The sequence below is a fragment of the Schistocerca nitens genome, chromosome 1 (genome assembly GCF_023898315.1).
Source record: "Schistocerca nitens isolate TAMUIC-IGC-003100 chromosome 1, iqSchNite1.1, whole genome shotgun sequence".
Lineage (NCBI taxonomy): Eukaryota > Metazoa > Arthropoda > Insecta > Orthoptera > Acrididae > Schistocerca > Schistocerca nitens.
Window position 1 is genome coordinate 842,341,100 of NC_064614.1, and position 24,340 is coordinate 842,365,439.

The 24,340-nt window shown below is 44.5% G+C and overlaps 1 protein-coding gene across 1 annotated transcript in view; it reads right to left on the reverse strand.

Annotated features, from left to right (window-relative positions):
• Positions 1–14,727: 14,727 nt before the first annotated feature.
• Positions 14,728–24,340, reverse strand: part of LOC126263176 (phospholipid hydroperoxide glutathione peroxidase-like) — a 41,962-nt gene continuing 32,349 nt past the window's right edge. Inside the window, exon 4 of the mRNA XM_049960227.1 lies at positions 14,728–15,542. Within this exon, the coding sequence (XP_049816184.1) occupies positions 15,351–15,542 (192 nt within the window). The 3' untranslated portion in view covers positions 14,728–15,350. The remainder of the gene's footprint in view (positions 15,543–24,340) is intronic.

The following is a 24,340-nucleotide window of genomic DNA, read 5'->3' on the forward strand; positions in this document are numbered from 1 at the left end:
CTTCAATATCCCACTTCGTTGTACACTGATTCTTCCACGCTATTGTCTTTGTGCTGGTGTAAGCTGCTGCCAGCACACCGGTCGGCAAAGATATAGCGCGAAGATCGATAGTAGGCACTGGATCAAGTGTGGCTATCACGAGAGAGGCCAGAGACACACTGACAAGCAACCGGCCGCCAACGCCCTCTGACCGGAGAGCCTCACTGACTGACTCACTCTTCTAGTTTGGCGTCTATCATTCATTCGCAGAGCACGCTGAGTTCGTAACAGGCTAGGACGGCACATAGCGACCATATTAGTGACTGTAGCAAGATTATCGATGTTGTCTACAAGAGTACTATTACCGATGAACGTTTTCCACATCATGTGGACTCTATTCAACTTAAGTAAACGTTAATGTAAATAAAGAATCGTATTAATCCACGTTCGCATTTGTGTTGTAGAAAGAGGAAACCGGCCACCCACAACATCATCCTCTCCCTTGCTTCCTTGCGGTACAAGATTCTACAGTGGCAATGAGGAAACTACAGTGGCGACGAGGACACTACAGTGGCGAACAAGGATAATTCATTGACGATCAGACATAATCATCCTGGATGTAACACAAGCTTTCCACTTACAGAACCAACAAATCGCTGCCTTACTGACAACGGAACAACAACTACTGGCTTCACAAGCTGCGTTGAGCGCACAACGACAACCGACCAACCAACCAGGCCAACAAATGCCGCCGACCAGAATCCCAAAGTTCCGGGAATTTAACAAAACAGAAGAGGAATGGATTGATACGTGACTCAGTTCCAAGCACATTGTCAAGATCATCGTGTTCAAGGTACTGTAAAGTTAATACACATCCTTTCGATTGCGGGGTTCGCAATGTTCACGTTAATTATTCACGTTAATATAAAAACTATTCCCAGCTGCGTCTCCCGCGAACTCAGCAATGACCAAGTGATCGCAGCACTAACTAAATACTGTGACCAGCAAGTCCAAACAGCTGCGACTAATTATCAGTTATTTCGCTTGCAGAAAAACCCGGAACCGACGTTCCGCCAGTGGTACACAGAATTAACGGACAAGACTAGGATGTTTTTTGGAAATTTGTGGTAAGCTTACACACTACTTAATCTAACTTAAACTAACTTACGCTAAGGACAACACAGACACCCATGCCCTAGGGAGGACTCGAACCTCCGACGGGGATAGCCGCACGGACCATGAAAAGGCGCATTAGACCGATCCCGCGTAGCTAGGAAGCGTAAATTTAAGTGTAGTTGTGGCAACTTTTACAGTGGTTTGATGATACTTGATGCAATAACATTCAATGTCCCAGATATTAGAATAATGGAACATACCTTAAAATGCTCTGATCCATCACTTTCCCAAGCATTACAGATCTTTGAGTAACATGATTTGGGTGCCAATAAGTTTGACGAAGCCTTGATTCGTCGGGTCGAGTCTCCCCACGTTCGCGACCGCCCCAAGCAGCCACAACAACGAGCACTTACACAGGCGCGCTGACAGCCACGCACACAGGTAAACAGGCCTGTGAATTTGGTGAAGTCTTGCCCTACATTTTTTGCTCGCCATAAAAGATAGGACTGCCCATCACATAACGCAACGTGTTACACGTGTAGAAAAATAAGCCATGTCCAAGCAATTTGCTAACAACGGAACAAAATCGCCAATTTTGCCAGCTCCCAGGAAAAACAGGCTTTTGCACATGCAGTGAACCCTGTGTTTTCAAAATCGAAAACAGGTTCTGACGAAAGTAACATTAAGGTTGTACTTCCGTCTCACCCTAGTGCTGTGCAGCGACCTTATAACAAACTATCTGTCTCATTACGAATTGCTGACCGCCGCGCGGGATTAGCCGAGCGGTCTTGGGCGCTGCAGTCATGGACTGTGCGGCTAATCCCGGCGGTGGTTCGAGTCCTCCCGCGGGCATGGGTGTGTGTGTTTGTCCTTAGGATAATTTAGGTTAAGTAGTGTGTAAGCTTAGGGACTGATGACCTTAGCAGTTAAGTCCCATAAGATTTCACACACATTTGAACATTTGAATTGCTGACCGTCGTGTGAACTTTCAGTTAGACACAGGTTCAAAAAATTGGTTCAAATGGCTCTGAGCACTATGAGACTTAACTGCTGAGGTCACCAGTCCCCTAGAACTTAGAACTACTTAAACCTAACTAACCTAAAGACATCACACACATCCATTCCCGAGGCAGGATTCGAACCTGCGACCGTAGCGGTCGTACGTTTCCAGACTGTAGCGCCTAGAACTGCTCGGCCACCCCGGCCGGCAGAGTAGACACAGGTGCTTAATCCTGAAATGTACGAACAGTTAGTCTCACCACGCCTTTCTAAATCTAGGAAGCACCTCACTGCTTACAACGGATAGGAAATTCCAGTGCTTGGACAGTGTAGTTTACCTGCCACTTACAAATCTCTCACTAGGGCGGTGAATTTTACTGCGTTGAAATAAAGAGACAGTAAAAACATATTCAGTTTCGATGTCTTTGATTTGTTTAGACTTAGCAACCAAGACAATGTACATTCAGTGTCTGCTTTAGATCCAAAAGACAATGTAGCTAGCGTGCTTAATGAAGTTCCTGAACTATTTTCAGAAGGAATGGGAAAAGTTAATAACTTTGTAGTGCGTCTTACGATGAAAGACAATGCACAGCATAAGGATTTCCGGGCTCGCCCCTTCCAATTGCTTCAAGAGACAAAGTAGCCAGTGAATTGAAAAAAATTCAAGATAATGCTGCAAATGCTCCCATTCAACCTAGTCAGTGGACCAGTCCTCTCGTTTTGTTGCCTAAGCTTTCTGGTCTCATTCGCATTTGTGTTGATTTCAAGTCTACAGTCATACCACAGATAGCGGTTGACTCTTATCCGTTACTCGCCCGGAGGAATTCATGGACGGGCTTGGTGCAGGACGTTAATTTTCTAAGATTTTTCCGGGCGGGAAGGAGCGCCTGGTCCCCGGGACGAATCCGCCCGGCGGACTTCTGTCGAGGTCCGGTGAGACGGCCAGTCTGTGGATAGCTTTTAGGTGGTTTTCCATCTGCTACGGCGAATGAGGGCTGGATCCCCTTATTCCGTCTCAGCTACAGTATTTCGGCGATTGCTGCGCAAGCAAGTTCTCCACGTACGCGTACACCACCATTACTCTACCACGCAAACATAGGGGTTACACTCGTCTGGTGTGAGACGTTCCCTGGGGAGTCCCCCGGAGGCCGAACCGCACAATAAGCCTGGGTTCGGTATGGGGCGGCGGAGGGGTGAAGTCGACTGCGTTAGTCGTCGTGGGGTTGTGGACCACTGCGGCTGCGGCGGAGACGGAGCCTCTCCGTCGTTTCTAGGCCCCCGGTTAACATACAACATACAAGATAGATTTGCGTGATGCTTATTTGCAAATTCCATTTGATGAAGAACCACAGAAAGTGTTTCTTGTAAATACATACTTAGGACTGTTCTTGAGTTTGCCCTTCGGCAGTGCTTTCGTACCCGCCATTTTTCAAAGCTACTTGGCACAGCTGACTGCAAAAGTGCCATTTTCTTCAAACTACCTTGACAATATTGTCGTCTTAGGTCGCACTCCAGAGTAAGATACTGCCAATTTGCGTACCTTTTTCGAGTGTTGTCAGAAGCAGGCTTTAAGTGTCGTCTCAAAAGTGTGACTTTTTTCAAACTTGAGTCGTGTGATCAACAGTCAGGACATGCACCCCCTCCAGTCATACGCTTGCAATCCGTGACCTGCCTGTTGCCGGCCGGGGTGGCCGAGCGGTTCTAGGCGCTTCAGTCTGGAACAGCGCGACCGCTACGGTCGCAGGTTCGAATCCTGCCTCGGGCATGGATGTGTGTGATGTCCTTAGGTTAGTTAGGTTTAACTAGTTCTAGGGGACTGATGGCCTTAGAAGTGAAGTCCCATAGTGCTCAGAGCGATTTGAACCAACTTGCCTCTTCCTCGAAATGTGTCTGAACTGCAGTCAGTACTAGGCAAGATGACATACTACTTTCGGTTCATGCAGAATGCCGCTCAGATCGCGGTTCCATTGCAGCGCTTGCGTTTCAAAAATGAGCCTCTCGTGTGGACCAAAGAGTGTCACGACGCATTTCAGAAACTCAAAAATGCTTTGCTTAGTGACAGATATTTAGTGCATTTTGACTCTGCCAAGCCTTTAGTATTGCAAGTCGACGCTCCTTCCTAGGGTATCGGCGCTGTGCTTTCGAACATAATTGATGCACATGACAGACCCATTGCTTTTGCCTCGAAGTTGTTAACTCAAACTCAGTGCAATAATTCTCAAATAGAACAAGAAGCTCTCGCTATTATGTACGGTGTAACAAAATTCCATCACTTCTGTTTAGTTGCAAGTGGTTTTTTTAGTGAAAGATCACAAGCCTTTGCAGTCCATGTTTCGTCCCTCAGAGCCGGTTCCTATACGCAGTGCACAAAAATTGCAAGTTCGGCTTCGTTGCTTTCGCAATAATGGTATGCAATTATGTACAGACCTACGGGAAAGCATGGTAATACAGACGTCCTATCTCGCCTTCCGATTGGCGCAGGCTCTGATTTTGATGTATTTGCTGCATACATTACGTTTTTTACATTACTTTTTCGTTTTCATGGATCCCTTGGAGAGGAGTATCTGGGATGTGGAAAGAGTCAAGGTGTTTTGTTTTTTTTTGGAGGGGGGGGGGGGGGCAACTGTAATGCAGACAGAGTTATGAGCTATGATCTATAATCCTTGTGAAAATATTCATCGATGGAGTAGGAGTCGGCCAACAGGAAGTTCTTTAATTCTCTCTGAAATCGATCTTTATCTCTTACAAGACCTTTGTTATGCTCTGGTAAGTTACTGAATACATGAGTACCCATGTATTTGACTCGTTTTTGTACTAATGTTAAACATTTATAGTCCTTATACAGATTGTTTTTGGTTTTGGCATTATAATCATGTTTAGCACTATTTGTGTAAAAAGAGACATGTAGGAAATGACAAAGGACATCAATGAGTATATGTACTGAGAAGTAGTATTTAGAATACCAAGTTTTTTAAAGAGGTCTCTGCATGATGATCTAGGACCGACACCAGATATAATTCTAATGACTCGTTTCTGAATTTTGAAAATGTTCTCTTTGTTTCCTCAAAATTCCATAACTCATTAGTGAATGAAAGTACGCCGAATAAACTAACTTCTTCTTTTTTAAATCTCCTATTTCTGCTATCATGCGTACTGCAAATGTAGCTGAACTAAGGCGTTCCATTAAGCCTAGACTGTGAGTCTAGAGTATCGACATATTATTGACGGATCGATGCGCAGGACTCTGAATTTTTCTCTTGCACTACAGAAAAATCTTACAGGCCACGGAAACAGACCCAGATATCAAGATTTCGTTGCAGTACATTCGAACGTCGTGTCATCGCTCTTTGAACAGTATCCAGAACTCAGTTGTGCGCCGATATTTTGCACGCCGTCATAATCTTTCGGTTCAACGTTCGGCATTACATTCAGTTCAACAGGGTGTTATTCTAGTTCTAAATAACAGTGAACAATCGAGTGTGCTATTCCCCAAAGTGTTTTAAAAGGATGTTTTAGATTGCTCCTCCAAGGACATTGGGGAATTGTCCGCATTAAACAGTCAGCGTGACAGCACTGTGCTTGGCAGGGCATGAACATCCACATTGAACTGATGACGTCAAGGTGTTGTGCATGGGCGGAAAACCAATGCGCTCAGCCACAGACATTCCCAGCTTTTCCTAAGATTCAATCGTCAAGGCAACGATTGTACACAGAATGTACAGAGCCATTTTCGAACTCTCTTTGGCTGATAGTGAAAGACTTTTTTATTAAGTTCCTATTTGCGGTGCCTATAGCTTCAAGTAGCACTATTCAAGCGCTGCCCTCCATATTTTGTATAGAAAGTTTGCCGGAAGTATTTGGGTCGGACAGCAGACCACAGTTCACATCACGTGATTTTAAACAGTTTTGTGAACGAAATGGCATTCGCTCCGTTTCACCCACAGTCCAACGGAGAAGCAGAACGATTCGTACGCACTTTTAAACAACAGAGGGCCAAGCTTGGCATTGCGCACAGCCACCGCAACTCTTTCTCGCCTCCTATCGCTCCCACCCACGGGACGGACATCACCAGCGGAACTTATGCATGGCCGCCGCCATTGGACGCTGCTGCACTTGCTACACCTACCGCAGCATCCTGCGCCGACAATGGTCCGCAAGTATCACTTTGCGCCGCACGTTCTTGTTCTTTTCAGGGTTTATGGCAACCGTGGGCGCAGGGAAAGAAGCGTGTTCCAGGAACGCATTGGCAGCCGCCCGCTGGTGCCACCAGGGCATCCCAGGAGGAACGGATGGGCGATGCGCCCTCGCCATCCGCCGACCCCGCTCGCCGACCCGATGTACGTAGACCGGTCGTCGCCGTCGCCGTCATCGATCCAGGACACGTCCTCAGGCCTGCACGTGTGCCCTGGCAGCAGTTTTCTAGAGGACGTTCCTGCTGCCTCGCAAGCCAGATGGCGCAGTGCCGTCAGGAGTACACTGTCCTCCACAGTCACGGCTCCCGGCTAATCTCTATGTCCAGCGTCCTGCCTCGCCTCCCCCCCCCTCTCCCCCATTGACGATCGCATTCTCCTTCCTTGACAACGGTGCGGCATTTCCTGGGGGAGGTGGCAGGGGGGGGGGGGGGGGGGGAATGTACTGGCGTAAGCTGTCGCCAGAGTACTGGTCGACAAAGACATAGGGAGAAGATCGATAGTAGGTGCCGGACCAAACGCGCCTATCACGAGAGAGGCCAGAGATGCACGGACAAGCAACTGACCGCCAACGCCCTCTCGACGGCATGTATATACGCCGCTGGCCAGAGGGCCTCGCTGACTGACTTACTCTTCCAGTTTGGCGTCCGTCATACATTCACAGAGCAAGCTAAGTTCGTAAGTTACAACAGTACATAGCGACCGGATTAGTGACTATACCAAGATTACCGATGTTGTCTTGAAGAGGACTATTACTCATGCGCTCGTACCACAACACATGAGCTCTATTCCAGTTACGTAAATTTTCATGTAAATAAATAACCTTATTAATCCACGTGCGCATTTGTGTTGTAGAAAGAGGATAGTGACCACCCATAACAGCATCCACTCCCTTGCTTCGTTGCGGTACAAGAATCTGCAGTCCTAAACTTTATTCTGCACTTCTTCATTACTAAATAGGAATCAGAGTCTGTTTCTGTTCCTGCGTACACCTTAAAGTCCAGTATTTGATTTCGGGATCTTTGTCTGACCATAATGTAATCATCCTTTCTTTAGGCTGAAATCACAGTCTGCAATTCAAATCACGGGTCAACTTCCACCATCTAGAGTAAAGCAGTGTCGTCCTTCTCAGCTGCGTGGGATGGGCTATCACTATAAAGCCTGGTCGAAGACGGAGTAAGGCCTTTTGTGCGCCTTAAACGTTAGTGCCTTTCACATTTCATATGCCTTGATCTTGCGTTAGTAATATTTATTTTTATTAACAAATTCGTTATTTTTATTGTTTTCCTTGGTTCTTAATTAACTTTTTTCAGTTTGTAGTTTTAAATTTGCGCTCAGTTGTTGAAACAAGAAGATTCATTTTAGAGTGAGAATTTGTTGAGCTTTCTCACTCAGATTTTCCTCTTACAGGATCAACTAGCACATTCTTTGCAACTGAACAAGTCAGTCTCTACAGTAAAGCCTGCTCCCTGTGTATGCGGCCACTTCAGAAATCAAGCCCCCCCCCCCCCCCCTCTTTTTTTTTTGGGCGAGCTGGTAACCTGGAGATAGAGATGGACTAATATGTGACTTTCCGATAACAGTGATTTCTGTTAATGTCATAGTTTTAAATCACATTTTACGAATTCACAATCTGTACTCTTCCGCAGTCCACAAACATTGAAATTTTAGTTTTTTTATCGCCGTAGTTAGTTTCACAAATAACAGGCACTTGTAAGCTGATCTGCCAACTGGAATATCTGTCAACGCAACATAAGTTATATGCTCTCTTCTGTAAAGGCGATTACTTGTCAGGATCACCTTCTTGTATGTCGATAGCGTGGGACACAAGTTACGTAAAACCAAGTACAAAGATGGTTACAGATGGCATACAGTGTTGAATATTATGATGCTACTTCTAGTTGTTAATTGTGACTTATACTGTTCTTGAGACCAGTCAAAATAACAATGAATTCCATCCTAGAATGGACGCAGTAAAATAGAAAGCGCACAGTCTAATTAAGGCTAAAATCACACTCAGATACTAATAACTCGTTATTGTGAAAATTATGGCTTCTCAATCGCTTATGATTTGTAACGGTTACGTGATTTATTGCGCAGTCATACTTCGATAAGCCGCAGTGAACGGCGCAATCAAGTTCTGTAATTATTGAAACTTATTCATTATCTACCTTGGGTACAAATAAGAGGAGGAAAATGAGTCTTCACATCCGTGTGCGAAAACAGTAATTAGAGTCCTGTAAAATGAACAGTTTACGTTGAAAATATGCGATATCGAGTTAAAATGAAGAAACGCCCCAAACTGCGTGACAAGAATGTCTCTAATGAGGCTGTTCTGTGTTTATTTACTTATGACGTCTTAGCGTTAGGTTCCGTTATAATCCGGCCTTCCCGTCGCGCCGTGGTGTACCGAATAGGAAGCGGCACGGAATGGGCCTGCAACATCAATAGACAGTGTGCGATCAACCGGTGACCAGTAGCAATGCGTACCTAAAGCCGTATGGACGGATGCGCTCCACCGCAGGGCATATGGCAGTTAGCGCTGCGCATTCCAGGGAATTCGCGTTCGCCTCGGTCGCCAGTCCGTTTGTGCAATTACTATTGTCTGTCACGGGTTACTCAAGCTAGCCGCGCACCAGCCTGGCCGGTATTTCGCACTACAGGCGGCAGAGAGCCCGAGGCGACACGACTGAATTCGCTCGCATTCCTACCCCTCCCTCCTCCTCCTCCTCAGTCCATCCCACAGTCCCCGCCACAATATCTCCTGCAACAGGCTTCGCCTGTGGCTACCAGATAGTCTAAAAAGATGACTATAGACTATTTCAGCCTTAAATCTGGCCCAATGACGATGCCAGCTGCCGACGTCTAGTATGCCGGAGCTGATTCCCTGTCCAATACAAGAAACTGATCATTCTCTCCACCTGATGTGTGATGACCAAGGTAGAAAAATAAATGCAATTCGGTTTTTTTTTACACAGGGACAATCGTTCTTTCAATAAAGTTACCATGTACCATTTGCTTTTATGAATGTACTCCACTTTTTTCCATATCAACAATGTTTGTTTATCATAGTGGCTACTTTAGATGATTTATTCATGCTCAGAACTCTATATTTTCCAAAGTATTACAAGTGCTAATGTCACTGATGCGTGAATAGAACCGTAAACTCGCCATGTTTGCAATGTGCACACTACAAATGTTCTTTAAGTCCGTACTTTACCCTCTCTCTTCCGCCACCCACAGGAAAAAGACGCAGGGTGTTAGGTTAGGTGACCTGCGGGGCCAAGGAAACAGAGCCACATTATCTTCACCGTTTCATCTAATCCAACACTGCGGAAGTTCGTAGTTTAGGTAGCGTCGAACATCGGTGCTCCATCGAGGGGGTGGCCCGTCTTGTTGGAAGATGAAATACTCGGAATGAGCAGTTATTTGTGGAAACAATCACAACATATCAATGTACGAGTTACCCATCACAGTATTCCCACAGGAGTGAAACAACCCATACAGCTTCGTCTGTGACAAACCGGAGAAAACATTTACCTTCGGCGAATCTCATTCTTGCGCCACAGTTTTCTGACAATGTTCTACTCCACACTCTCAAATCGTGGCGATTAATCTTCCCAGATAAATGGAAGGTTGCTTCGTCGCCGAATATCAGCTTCGAGGCAAAAATGCTCATCCTCAAGTGCTTCCTGAATTATCATGCAAAACTGAAGGCGCTGACCATAATCTTCCAACTATAATGTGCGCAGCTCGTGTCTAGTGGCTAGTGTTGCTGCCTCAGGATCACGGGGTCCCAGGTTCCATTCCCGGGCGGCATGAGGATTTTCCCTGCCCGGGGAATGGCTGTTTGTGTTGTCCTCATCATTCATCATCATCATCATTCGTGACAATAGATTGGACCGTGTACAAGAACTGGACTGAGACAAAATTGGGACTTTGTGCGGGCGCTGATAATCGCGTAGTTGAGCGCCCCACAAAGCAGACATCATCATCATCATCCGACTATAACTGAGGCACGAGCTGCAGACGGTGCGGCTTCAAGTGTAAGCTCCATCGCAATATCCTTTCACAGTTTTCTGCGGTATTCGTCGAAGTTCGTGGCTTGTCCGAAACCCTGTTCTTTTTATTGCGGACGGAACTTCCCTCACCGTCTTCACTGTTGTATCTAGCACCACTGGCCGAGAGGCACCTTTCTGTTTACAGGACAAGCAACGTCCGTGTCGATACCAACGTACGATTCACAGTTCTTTAGTTGCATTGCGGCTACTTTCCATAATTCCTTCTTAACGCACGCTGCACTGTTAAAACAAATAAACATCTCGTGTATTGTTGTTGTTGTAGTCTTCAGTCCTGGGACTGGATTGATGCAGCTCTCCATGCTACTCTATCCTGTGCAAGCTGCTCCATCTCCCAGTACGTACTGCAGCCTACATCCTTCTGAACCCGCTTAGTACATTCATCTCTTGGTCTCCCTCTACGATTTTTACCCTCCACGCTGCCCTCCAATACGAAATTAGTGATCCCTTGATGCCTCAGAACATGTCCTACGAACCGATCCCTTCTTCTAGTCAAGTTGTGCCACAAACTCCTCTTCTCCCCAATTCTATTCAGTACCTCCTCATTAGTTATGTGATCTACCCATCTAATCTTCAGCATTCTTCTGTAGCACCACATTTCGAAAGCTTCTATTCTCTTCTTGTCCAAACTATTTATCGTCCATGTTTCACTTCCATACATGGCTACACTCCATACAAATACTTTCAGAAACGACTTCCTGATACTTAAATATACTCGACGTTAACAAATTCCTCTTCTTCAGAAACGCTTTCCTTGCCATTGTCAGTCTACATTTTATATCCTCTCTACTTCGACCATCATCAGTTATTTTGCTCCCCGAATAGCAAAACTCCTTTACTACTTTAAGTGTCTCATTTCCTAATCTAATTCCCTCAGCATCGCCTGAGTTCATTCGACTACATTCCATTATCCTCGGTTTGCTTTTGCTGATGTTCATCGTATATCCTCCTTTCAAGACACTGTCGATTCGGTTCAACTGCTCTTCCAAGTCCTTTGCTGTCTCTGACAGAATTACAATGTCATCGGCGAACCTTAAAGTTTTTATTTTTTCTCCATGGATTTTAGTACCTACTCCGAATTTTTCTTTTGTTTCCTTTACTGCTTGCTCAATATACAGATCGAATAACGTCGGGGAGAGGATACAACCCTGTCTCACTCCCTTCCCAACCACTGCTTCTCTTTCATGTCCCTCGACTCTTATAACTGCCATCTGGTTTTTGTAGAAATTGTAAATAACCTTTCTCTCCCATTATTTTACCCTTGCCTCCTTCAGAATTTGAAAGAGAGTATTCCAGTCAACATTGTCAAAAGCTTTCTCTAACTCTACAAATGCTAGAAACGTAGATTTGTCTTTTCGTAATCTAGCTTCTAAGATAAGCCGTAGGGTCAGTATTGCCTCACGTGTTCCAAAATTTGTACGGAATCCAAACTGATCTTCCCCGGGGTCGGCTTCTACCAGTTTTTCCATTCGTCTGTAAAGAATTCGTGTTAGTAATTTGCAGCAGTGGCTTATTAAACTGATAGTTCGGTAATTTTCACATCTGTCAACACCTGCTTTCGTTGGGATTGGAATTATTATATTCTTCTTGAAGTCTGAGGGTATTTCGCCTGTCTCATACATTTTGCTCACCAGATTGTAGATATTTGTCAGGACTGGCTGTCCCAAGGCTGTTAGTAGTTCTAATGGAATGTTGTCTACTCCCGAGGACTTGTTTCGACATAGGTCTTTCAGTGCTCTGTCAAACTTTTCACGCAGTATCATATCTCCCTTCCCGCGTCCGGCCATCCTGATTTAGGTTTTCCGTGATTTCCCTAAATCACTCCAGACAAATGCCGGGATGGTTCCTCTGAAAGGGCACGGCCGACTTCCTTCCCAATCCTTCCCTAATCCGATGAGACCGATGACCACGCTGTCTGGTCTCCTTCCCCAAACCAACCAACCAACCAACCAACCAATCATATCTCCCATTTCATCTTCATCTACATCCTCCTCCATTTCCATAATATTGCCCTCAAGTACATTGCCCTTGTATAGACCCTCTACATACTCCTTCCACCTTTCTGTTTTCCGTTCTTTGCTTAGAACTGGGTTTCCATCAAAGCTCTTGATATTCATGCAAGTGGTTCTCTTTTCTCCAAAGGTCTCTTTAATTTTCCTGTTGGCAGTGTCTATCTTCCCCCTAGTGAGATAAGCCTCTACATCCTTACATTTGTCCTCTAGCCGTCCCTGCTTAGCCATTTTGCATTTCCTGTTGATCTCTTTTTTGAGACGTTTGTATTCCTTTTTGACTGCTACATTTACTGCATTTTTATATTTTCTCCTTTCATTAATTAAATTCAATATTTCTTCTGTTACCCACAGATTTCTACTAGCCCTCGTCTTTTTACCTAATTGATCCTCTGTTGCCTTCACTACTTCGTCCCTCAAAGCTATCCATTCTTCTTCTACTGTATTTCTTTCCCCCATTCTTGTCAGTTTTTTCCTTATGCTCTCCCTGAAACTCCCTACAACCTCTGATTTAGACAGTTTATCCAGGTCTCATATCCTTAAATTCGTGTTTTAAATCTCGTGTATTACAACACCCTAAAATCTTCCCTTGCTTTGTCGCCATCTTGTCGGGGCACTGTACTCGTAATGCCAACTAATGGGCTCAATGCAAACACGGCGACTTAACGTTTCTGTTCATGCATTGATCATATTTCCACATTTAACACTGGAAAGGCATCAGTCATTCATAGCAGTCCTGTAAAATATATTTTCAGTGTTTGGATTACATTGTGAGTGTATTTGCAGTCACAGCAGATATCGCTGACGATGTTACAGCATTACAGGCAGCTCAAGTCTAGCAACGCCATTGCCCAGAATACTTTTAAAATAGGAAACTTCTGGCCTTGTTGGCGTAAATCTAATTAATACATGAGGGCTGTTCGGGAAGTAAGGTTCGATTGGTGGTAAAATGGAAACCACAGTGAAAATCAGAAATGTTTTATTTGTGACAATTAGCTGCACCGTGCAGCTACTTCTCTACATAGTCGCCGCGCCGACTTAGACATTTGTCGTTGCGTTGTGCCAGCTTTCCAATACTCTGGTCATATTGCCAAAATGTTGTCTTCATAGCCAGCGGTTCATGCGAGCAGAGATGAAATTGAGGGGGAGCCACTTACGGACTGTATTGTGGCTGATCAAACACTTCCCATCCAAGACGCTGCAGCAGCACCTTCATTACCCCTGCAGAGTGCAGCTGACGGTTGTCGTGAATAAGGAAACTCATGACAGTTATGTTATGTGGGCTGCACGGCATCAGGTGACATCCCTCACTGCGTTCTCATAACTGAAAAGAGTGACGTGACGCGATCGACGGGCGTACTAGAGACATTGCCCAAGACATCTGTGCAAAGCTGCATCGAATTTTCACTGCAATTTCCATTTCGTGCCGATTGGACTTACCATCCGAGTTGCCCTAGTAGCAATCAAGTTCTATGACAGAAAATTTTATTCTGAAATATTTTTCACAGTCTTTAATTTACATACATGGCAAGTAATATCGAAGCAGTCATGTTACATAATTAATGTTATATGTCTTCACATTTAAAAGTAACAGTTGTATGTAGGAAATACTTTAAGCAAGCTTTGTCACTATAAAAAGGCGTATACTTAAGCCACACATATGTTTGTGCAGACGAATTCATTAAACTATTTCTACGTCTCAGAATCTCGTACAGTGACTTTCTTTCTTAATAAATTTCTTTTGCACTTGGTCGGAGGCTTCGAGAATTTTTTTACAATAGATTTCACATGAAGATACATAAGCAATGCAGTATTTTCAGAAACTAACGTATTCATTCAGTCTTTTTTTGCCAGAGACTATTTCAGTCTCGTACCATTACAGTTCACCTGGACATATTGTGCTCAAAATGTCCTGTATCATCTATAGATAAACTGATTTCCAACATAGGCAAATAGCCATACATTCATGTGTGACATGTACAATATTAACACTAGCGAATATCTTTCGATTCATGAACTCTCTCAACTCTGCTAGTATCATGTGGTTACCAGTAGCGTTTACTCATAGCAGATAAGAAGTGGTTTGTTACATCGGAGCTAACTTGTAACAGGCATTGCGACAAGGGAATTCTCATACAGCCACCGGCATAGTTAGCAGTATGCAACAGAGAATTGCTTACAAGGCGGACAACGAAGAAATTTTCGAGGCCTTATCACGTCATTAGAAGTTTCACGTCACACTTAAGGTGCCAAATCCCGTATCATACAATGGGTGCAAAGGATCTACCCTGAATTTAAAAAAAAAAGAGTGAAAATAGACTCAGTATTGATGACGGGAATTATTAGTGGACAGCAGTATGATATCAGACACTCGAGCAGAGTTACAGCCGGAAGGAGATCCTAGCCTATGGACTTACGCAAATTACGGAACGTGCACAGACATCTGGCTTTGCGTTTATGTGCTATGAATAGTGAATCCTGTATTTTTTCTGATGGTACCCGGAACAAACTGTATCTCAAAGCTTTTGTCTCCAATGATTAGAACAGATGGTAAAAACTGGAAGCTTCTCCCGTTCTGTATGATTTTCTACTAAATGTTAAGCATTATACTTACATACATGACTAATACCCGCTAAAGTGATCCTATAATTCCAAGCAAGAGCTCTTCCTTCTACCTTCGGACTTTTTACCAATGCCCTGTCATGATAAGTAGGAATCTCTCCCTCTCACCTTCGCCTAATATACGATTGCGAGGTACAAACTCCTTCCCTTCTACTACACGAAGGGCCAAGAGAAGTAAAACATTGCTTATTCAGGTGAGTACGGGCATAACTCCTCTGGGGTACGAACCTGTACGAAACTGAATACGATGAAGTTAGTCAATTAAATGCAACATATTTATTTAAATACTATAACAATACTGGTTCTGAATAATGAAACAGAAGTTTCTTTTCAGCAGTACAAGCGGGATTCCCGCCTTAGAAATATTTTTTCAGCGTGGATTCCATCTTCTTGGGCTCGGTGGTAGGAGCGAATCTTTCCACGGGTATTCCGTTCCGATCCACGACGAACTTGGTGTAATTCCACTTTATAGCGTTTCCCAGTGTTCCAGGTTGTTTCTTCTTCAGGAACTTCCACAAGGGGTGCGCGTCATCGCCATTGACGTCAACCTTTATAACAGAAAACACAAGTTAGCACCAATATTATTCTCCAGCAGACACTACCTTCCATTAATTCCCCTCCAAGTTATTGCTCTAAACTCATTCCTTCCCATCGTTTTCCAGATGACGCAGACGCAGAGGTAAATAAGAGTGTTTGTAATATGAACTCGAGAGCTGTTTGATGTGGTTTATTAGACGGGTCAGCACAATAATACAGCTATAAAAGCAGCGAATGCAAATTTTACGACTGTTTCACACTCTTGCAAATAAAGCAGTATTCAGTTGTTCGATAATGTACAAGAGCTAGAGAACATTTCGTTTCCAAGTTGTACAGCTCACCAAATAACTGTGAAAGTAACATCTCCGCAATGCAAATTTGGTTTAAAACAGGGTGCGATTTGTGCTTTTACCAGTGGGAGGGGGGGATGTCTTAGGGGGTTAGTAGAATTATACGTGTTACTAGCTTGGACCGTGGCGTTACACATGGTTAAACAACTATTTATAAATAGACGTTAATGCCGAAACTCACTATTCAGGCATATGCACTATCAGAAAAGCCATCCCTTGTTATATCTTTAAAAGTACATTATAGGTAAAGCTTAATTACAAAATCATCTACATACAGGTATACGAGGGGAATTCAAAAAGTAGAGGCACATTTGTGAAAAGCTGTACTTTTTCTGATGATAGAAAACTGAAACATATTAATAGCATTAATAGTAAGACTTATTAAAAGCTTTCAGTGTTCGGCTCCACAAATTTAAATTGTATTTAAAGTTTTACTCGAGTGCGTGGGAAATAAACATCCCAGGTTGGGATGCATAAACTAAAACCAGAGGAGGGGATGGTCTGATGCAGAGGGGGGGAAATCCCCCCCATCCCCCCCTGCAAATTGCACAGTGGTTTAAAACCACTCACGGAGCCTAAACAAAATGTGGTAAACCATACTTAGTTTTAGCAACGAATTGAATAATAACAGTAGTTGCTCATAACGAATGTTCTCTTTAGGCTGACCAGGAAAGTATACTGACATCTCTTTAATATTTGATTGAGCTAAATCGACTATTAATGTAATTTAACTAACCGGCAAAGCACAAAAGAATTCTTCTCGAGGAAATGTAAACAGTGATTTATTTTATGCAGAAATGCAGAACCGTTCTAATTTCTAAATTTTTATTTTCAACGTAGCGATGCATATTCACACAAACAATAAAAATCACTCATGAGAAAGCTGGAAGCAGAACATACGGAAACGTAACTTCAGAAGGAAAAACAAAATTATGGCTTAACCTCCCATCGACAAATAGCTTATTAGAGACAGAGCACAAGTTCGTACAGAGTAAACGCTATTACATTATGTGTGTTAGCTTCGGTTCTCCCTGGTGGGTTTTTTCAAAAACTGAACTCCGCCCGAACAGGTCATGAAGGCTCAACGACCGGCCGCCGTGTCATCCTCAGCTCACAGGTGTCACTGGATGCGGATATGGAGGGGCATGTGGTCAGCACACCGGAGCCGCTACTTCTCAGTCAAATAGCTCCGCAGTTTGCCTCACAAGTGGTTGAGTCCAGGTGGTTTTTTTTTTTTTTTTCGGGAATAAAATATCTGATTTGAGCGACCAAATTTTTTTGAAGAAAATTTTGTTATATTTTTCTACTTGCATCTTCTTTTTTAGTAACAAATCTCGCTGCTGGCAAAACAGGCTGGGCGCCATGGATTGTGAGATGGCTGTTCCAGTACGTCTGGTTTCTAAAATTACACAACTGATCACGAAGGGCACTGCAGGCGACGGCCAAGCATCGGCGGAACAAAACATGATCAGCTATTCCTTATCTGATAACTCGATTTATTTTGTTTATTTTATGACTTGGCATACCAGTAAATGACAGACATTCATACTTGTAGTAAGAATGGTGTAGTCAATGTGAATTGCTTTAGAGATATTTTTTTGAAAGGTTGTTGGATTATTATATACTTTTGTCTGAGAAAATAATACCATTTCCACGTGGAGCCATAAATCCGTTGTCGCTTCATTTAATTAAAGTTGCTGCAAAAGAACCAGAAACATAAATATTGTAGACAATATCATTAATTCTTCAAGTAAGTAATGCAAGAATTTTAAACCAAAATTCAAGTGGTTCAAATGGTTCAAATGGCTCTGAGCACTATGGGACTTAACTGCTAAGGTCATCAGTCCCCTAGAACTACTTAAACCTAACTAACCTAAGGACATCACACTCATCCATGCCCGAGGCAGGATTCGAACCTGCGACCGTAGCGGTCGCGCTGTTCCAGACTGTAGCGCCTAGAACCGCTCTGCCACTCCAGCCGGCAAAATTCAAGTGGACTCTTGTGACAAAATCAATTGAGTTTAAGTTTTGCGTTTTACAAAAAAAGGCAGGAGCAATGTTGAAGTTAGCATTCGAAACGTGATCTCAATATGCAGTCGGGCAATACGATATGCAACTACTCACAAGCCCTGATGCGGCCCAAGTGCTCTTGGAAACTGAAAGTAAATACCTGCTGCTGCTGCTGGACTTAAGTTTGCACATTAACTGTCGCTACTTCCTTGAAGTACTAAATTACCTAATTATGCCATTAACCTTAGGATGCCTTGCAACATTGAAACGAATAAACCAAAACTGTCCAGGCTCAAGAGGCAAGGGGAAAAGCATCCATCTGTTAAATACATATCCTACTTAGTACATACAGTTCAATGCGTATTATAATGTGAAAAATAACATCATATTGCGCACATTAACACAGCTCTGTAACTGCTAAAAGTCTTCGAAAGAGGTGCGTTATTTTCGAACCTCTTCTACAATTTCATTCACTGACTTATCAGTATTGTATAGTAATAATGGTAATCTGATACGCCTTTCTTTCACGTTCCGATGCTTGTAGGGGGTTTTCCGTAGGAGTTTTTTTATTCTCTGTAGCCATTTGTGATCAGCAGCCGCATGCCGCATGCTGTACTAAATCCTGGATTGGTAGCCTGCATTAAATGGGAAAGATTCGCTCCTACCACCGAGCCCAAGAAGATGGAATCCACGCTGAAAAAATATTTCTAAGGCGGGAATCCCGCTTGTACTGCTGAAAAGAAACTTCTGTTTCATTATTCAGAACCAGTATTGTTATAGTATTTAAATAAATATGTTGCATTTAATTGACTAACTTCATGACAGTGGACTAGGTACCCAGTAGACGCTTTCTTTCTTCTCTCCGTGAGAGACCAGGGAGACATCGTTCGGCTTTCCTTACTTAGTTGGATGGGCTGCATCTTAAACCCGATCCACACGAGCAGAAGTACGTGTACCTTTCGTGCCCGCTTGTAAATCAGCAACCGACCACGATGCGAGTGTTTCTATGGCGTCCACGATCTGTAGACTGTGTTGAGTCTGGAGTTCTAAATTTCCGATCATGCTGCACCCTGGGCATATGCAGAAACAGGGGACCGTGGCAGCGTCTGCTGACACCAGACGTAAACCAGTTCTGGCCGAGCTAACTCCTACTACTGAAATGAATTTTGTGCTTTCGTGTCTTCGTAATCTTTATTGTATTCTGTCCTTTGTTTTCCTGAAACACTGAAAAGTTGCACAACGTCCTGGTATTTTTTCTACTGGTGTTCGCCTACAAGGGAGACGTAATACCTGGAAGCAAGAAGGTATTCACGTTTTACAGAGAAAAGGTATACACTATGGCCGGCCAGGGTGGCAGAGCGGTTCTAGGCGCTACAGTCTGGAACCGCGCGACCGCTACGGTCGCAGGTTCGAATCCTGCCTCGGGCATGGATGTGTTTCATGTCCTTAGTTAGGTTTAAGTAGTTCTAAGTTCTAGGGGACTGATGGCCTCAGAAGTTAAGTCCCATAGTGCTCAGAGCCATTTATACACTATGCATAAATAAGGATATAAATAGATAACCGTGTTTTAATGAAAATTATTTCAACAATGAAAAAATCGGAACTATTTGACGAGAAAAATAATTTTCGATGCTACTTGGTAATTAGGAAGAAAACAGTACACAAAGGATAAAGCAAAAATGCGCCGTTTATTGCGTTCCAGATGTTGTTCGATGAGTTTGTAAGTTTATGTTTTCTCTACCAAATAGATAAACATTTCTTGAAATATTTGGATAACACCTGTCCCGTTCTTTCAGTTTCCATGGGTGTAAATAATTTACCACACGACCTCCGACAAGAATTTCCAGTATGATTTCTGCTTTGATCATTAATAAACTCTATTATGATTGCTTGTTACTAAGTTTTGTTCCTTATATTTCGATCTTTTCTTAAAAACATATAGCTCCCCATTACCTTACTTTCACAACTTAACGTGCCACGGCTCTCAGAACACACTCAGTTATGGCGATCACGTGCAAACGAAAATAATCACTCAAAACAGATTATTTTCAGTAAAAGAATGAAAGGACAAGGTCTCTGCAGTAGACTCACTTCTCTTGAGTAGTTAATTGAGACAGGAAAGTCGATCGTATAAGAAGGTTTTAACGGCAGAACCGAATTTTCCCACCGTTCTTATTATCGTGCCATTTCACTAGTCTTGTGGACTGCCTGGTATTCGAGGAACTTCTCTTAGCGCATCACGTTTTATTTCGGTGGATGCAGGACAGTTGGCGGCCGGGTGTGACGATCGCGTGCAGGCAGTGGCTCGCCCTGTCTCGGCTTTGTACGGACCTTCTCGGGAGTGCCCTTTACAGCGCCACTTTTCACTTACTATTGCGGAGTGGCGTTTTTCGGACGGCACAACTCTCTTCTGTTCGGCATAATCGTGGTGTCAGCGCTGTTCAGCATTTGCTATTAGCTCGTGGTATGAAGGACGTTCAAAAGTCAAGTGGCTGTCTGCACAAGCCTTTAAAACTGAATGGGAATGACAGAAGAGAGGAATGACAATTCTCAATATCTATCACGCAGTTATACACTCCTGGAAATGGAAAAAAGAACACATTGACACCGGTGTGTCAGACCCACCATACTTGCTCCGGACACTGCGAGAGGGCTGTACAAGCAATGATCACACGCACGGCACAGCGGACACACCAGGAACCGCGGTGTTGGCCGTCGAATGGCGCTAGCTGCGCAGCATTTGTGCACCGCCGCCGTCAGTGTCAGCCAGTTTGCCGTGGCATACGGAGCTCCATCGCAGTCTTTAACACTGGTAGCATGCCGCGACAGCGTGGACGTGAACCGTATGTGCAGTTGACGGACTTTGAGCGAGGGCGTATAGTGGGCATGCGGGAGGCCGGGTGGACGTACCGCCGAATTGCTCAACACGTGGGGCGTGAGGTCTCCACAGTACATCGATGTTGTCGCCAGTGGTCGGCGGAAGGTGCACGTGCCCGTCGACCTGGGACCGGACCGCAGCGACGCACGGATGCACGCCAAGACCGTAGGATCCTACGCAGTACCGTAGGGGACCGCACCGCCACTTCCCAGCAAATTAGGGACACTGTTGCTCCTGGGGTATCGGCGAGGACCATTCGCAACCGTCTCCATGAAGCTGGGCTACGGTCCCGCACACCGTTAGGCCGTCTTCCGCTCACGCCCCAACATCGTGCAGCCCGCCTCCAGTGGTGTCGCGACAGGCGTGAATGGAGGGACGAATGGAGACGTGTCGTCTTCAGCGATGAGAGTCGCTTCTGCCTTGGTGCCAATGATGGTCGTATGCGTGTTTGGCGCCGTGCAGGTGAGCGCCACAATCAGGACTGCATACGACCGAGGCACACAGGGCCAACACCCGGCATCATGGTGTGGCGAGCGATCTCCTACACTGGCCGTACACCACTGGTGATCGTCGAGGGGACACTGAATAGTGCACGGTACATCCAAACCGTCATCGAACCCATCGTTCTACCATTCCTAGACCGGCAAGGGAACTTGCTGTTCCAACAGGACAATGCACGTCCGCATGTATCCCGTGCCACCCAACGTGCTCTACAAGGTGTAAGTCAACTACCCTGGCCAGCAAGATCTCCGGATCCGTCCCCCATTGAGCATGTTTGGGACTGGATGAAGCGTCGTCTCACGCGGTCTGCACGTCCAGCACGAACGCTGGTCCAACTGAGGCGCCAGGTGGAAATGGCATGGCAAGCCGTTCCAAAAAAAATGGTTCAAATGGCTCTGAGCACTATGGGACTCAACTGCTGTGGTTATCAGTCCCCTAGAACTTAGAACTACTTAAACCTAACTAACCTAAGGACATCACACACATCCATGCCCGAGGCAGGATTCGAACCTGCGACCGTAGCAGTCCCACGGTTCCGGACTGCGCGCCTAGAACCACGAGACCACCGCGGCCGGCTCAAGCCGTTCCACAGGACTACATCCAGCATCTCTACGATCGTCTCCATGGGAGAATAGCAGCCTGCATTGCTGCGAAAGGTGGATATACACTGTACTAGTGCCGACATTGTGCATGCTCTGTTGCCTGTGTCTATGTGCCTGTGGTTCTGTCAGTGTGATCATGTGATGTATCTGACCCCAGGAATGTGTCAATAAAGTTTCCCCTTCCTGGGACAATGAATTCGCGGTGTTCTTATTTCAATTTCCAGGAGTGTATATTCGATTGGTACTGCAAATTTGCTATAAAGGCAGAAGAATTTAAACGCTTATTTGACAATGAAAAAAAAATATTTCAGCGATCAACAGACAGGATTCTTTGTTTTTACTTCAAGCAGCACTTTGCTATGAATTTGCAGGCATGGAGCCCGTGAAGAAATTGGCGATAAGAACAGCACTGTCAGTTGCAAGTGTTGAAGACTTTATATATTACTGAAAAGTACATTGATTAAGTCAAGGAGCATGCTGGAACTATTTTTCGATTTAAAACCCTCTATTGTTGAATTTATTAAGGAAACAAGAGTGCAGGGACGAAAATTAGAACATCCGGAATGGATTGCAGATCTCTCATTTTAAGTGAACTTGAGTGTACACTGAACAAAGTAAGATATCGTGAGGTAACAAACAACTTATTTCTTATTTGATAGGGATGCATTTAAGAAAAACGACTCCACTATAGAAGGTACAAATTCTGACAAACACCGACCAGTTGCGTAAGCTCACTGGCATCAAAGAAAACATGCGGTCTGAAGAATTTATTGTGCGTTCAAAGAATTAAAAGAATAGTTTTCTAATGCCTTGATGACGCCAGCCGGAGTGGCCGTGCGGTTCTAGGCGCTACAGTCTGGAACCCCGTGACCCCTACGGTCGCAGGTTCGAATCCTGCCTCGGGCAATTATGTGTGTGACGTCCTTAGGTTAGTTAGGCTTAATTAGTTCTAAGTTCTAGGCGACTGATGACCTCAGAAGTTAAGTCGCATAGTGCTCAGAGCCATTTGAACCATTTGAACCTTGAGGACACTTCCAGTCTTATACCAGTCTTCGTGCTCTTTGCGTGACCGTTTGCCGTTTCCGTTAAAAGCGCCCCAGTTCAGGTGTAGCTGACTGATCTGCACTGTAATTCCAGTTTTAAAGACAAATCATTTTACTTTAAACTGCTCAAGACGTCTACACTGCTTTCTTCATGTAGATTTCCCAAGTGTCCGTAATGAGTTTGCAAAAGTGCTACAATATTTCAACCAATACTTGTGTATGAAATACTTTTTCCCACTATGAAATTAAGTAAGTCACGAATACGTGACAACCTCAGCCCGAAAATCTGCGAAACTGCCTGCGCCTGTCTATATGGCGACAGTTTGTACCAGATTAAAATTATATTGCGTCTTCAGTGCGCCAAAAATATTGAAATAATACTGAAAACTACTTTTGTTTGTGTTCTGTGTTCTTGGGAAATGTGAACTATAAAACAAAGTCATATGGAGTGCGGCAGCATTGCCCTTCAGATGCCACGCTTTCGCAACTTCCCCCTCTTCCGCCTCCTCGCATTCAAACATCGGTGGGTGGAATGTGGAGCCATGCTAGAGGATAGTGATATTTCCCAACATAGAAATGTGAATTTATTAAGTGCAGTGTAATCGTTGTGTTCAAAAACTCAACACATACACACAGAAGACGAAGAAGAATGCAATAAGCAACAACAACAAAACCTAACCACTGAAGATGCTTTTAAATAACGCGAAACGCGTCTCGTCTTAATAAGACTTTTATCATAGTTGTGAAAGACAGTATTTAACCTATACAACTTGTAGTAATTTCCAGTCTAATGGCGGAAATTTCTTTCAAAACCGTTGCGTATGTAGCGGAAATGCTGAGAGTCTACAGTTGAGAACTCTTGTGCTACCTTTCCTTTCTGAGGGAGTCTCCGACAGCACATTCAGGTGACGGGTGACGCGTGCGCTGCGGCGGAGAATCACGAGTGGAATCTATGCGCCCACGAGACGGGGAGTTCGGGTACTACGCCACAGGACTCGCTGGCGTCGCCAACAAGATATACGACACTGTAACGAAGTTGTGACGTCACACTAGTAGGTTCCAGGCCCACCAGAAAGACAGGACATGTAGCGTACGTCACAGCACGTGACTCTGCAGGTCTTACGAACGTCTGCAGCAGTCTCCGGCAGAGAGCGAGTAACTGTTTCAGACGAATTTAATAATTTTTGATTGCGCATTTAAATGCATGCACACACGCTCTCCATAGCACACGGCAAAATAAAGACCTCTAGTCAGTACCTCTTCAATTAAGTATGGATTTCTTGTGGGCCCTGCACGGAGCCGAGCGTTCCCAAAGTGTGGCAGACAAGCCTACTAGTGTGACGTCACAAGTTCGTTTCAGGGCCTGTACATCTAGTTGACGTCGAGTAGGCTTGTCCGCCACACTCGCGAACTTTCGGCTCCTTG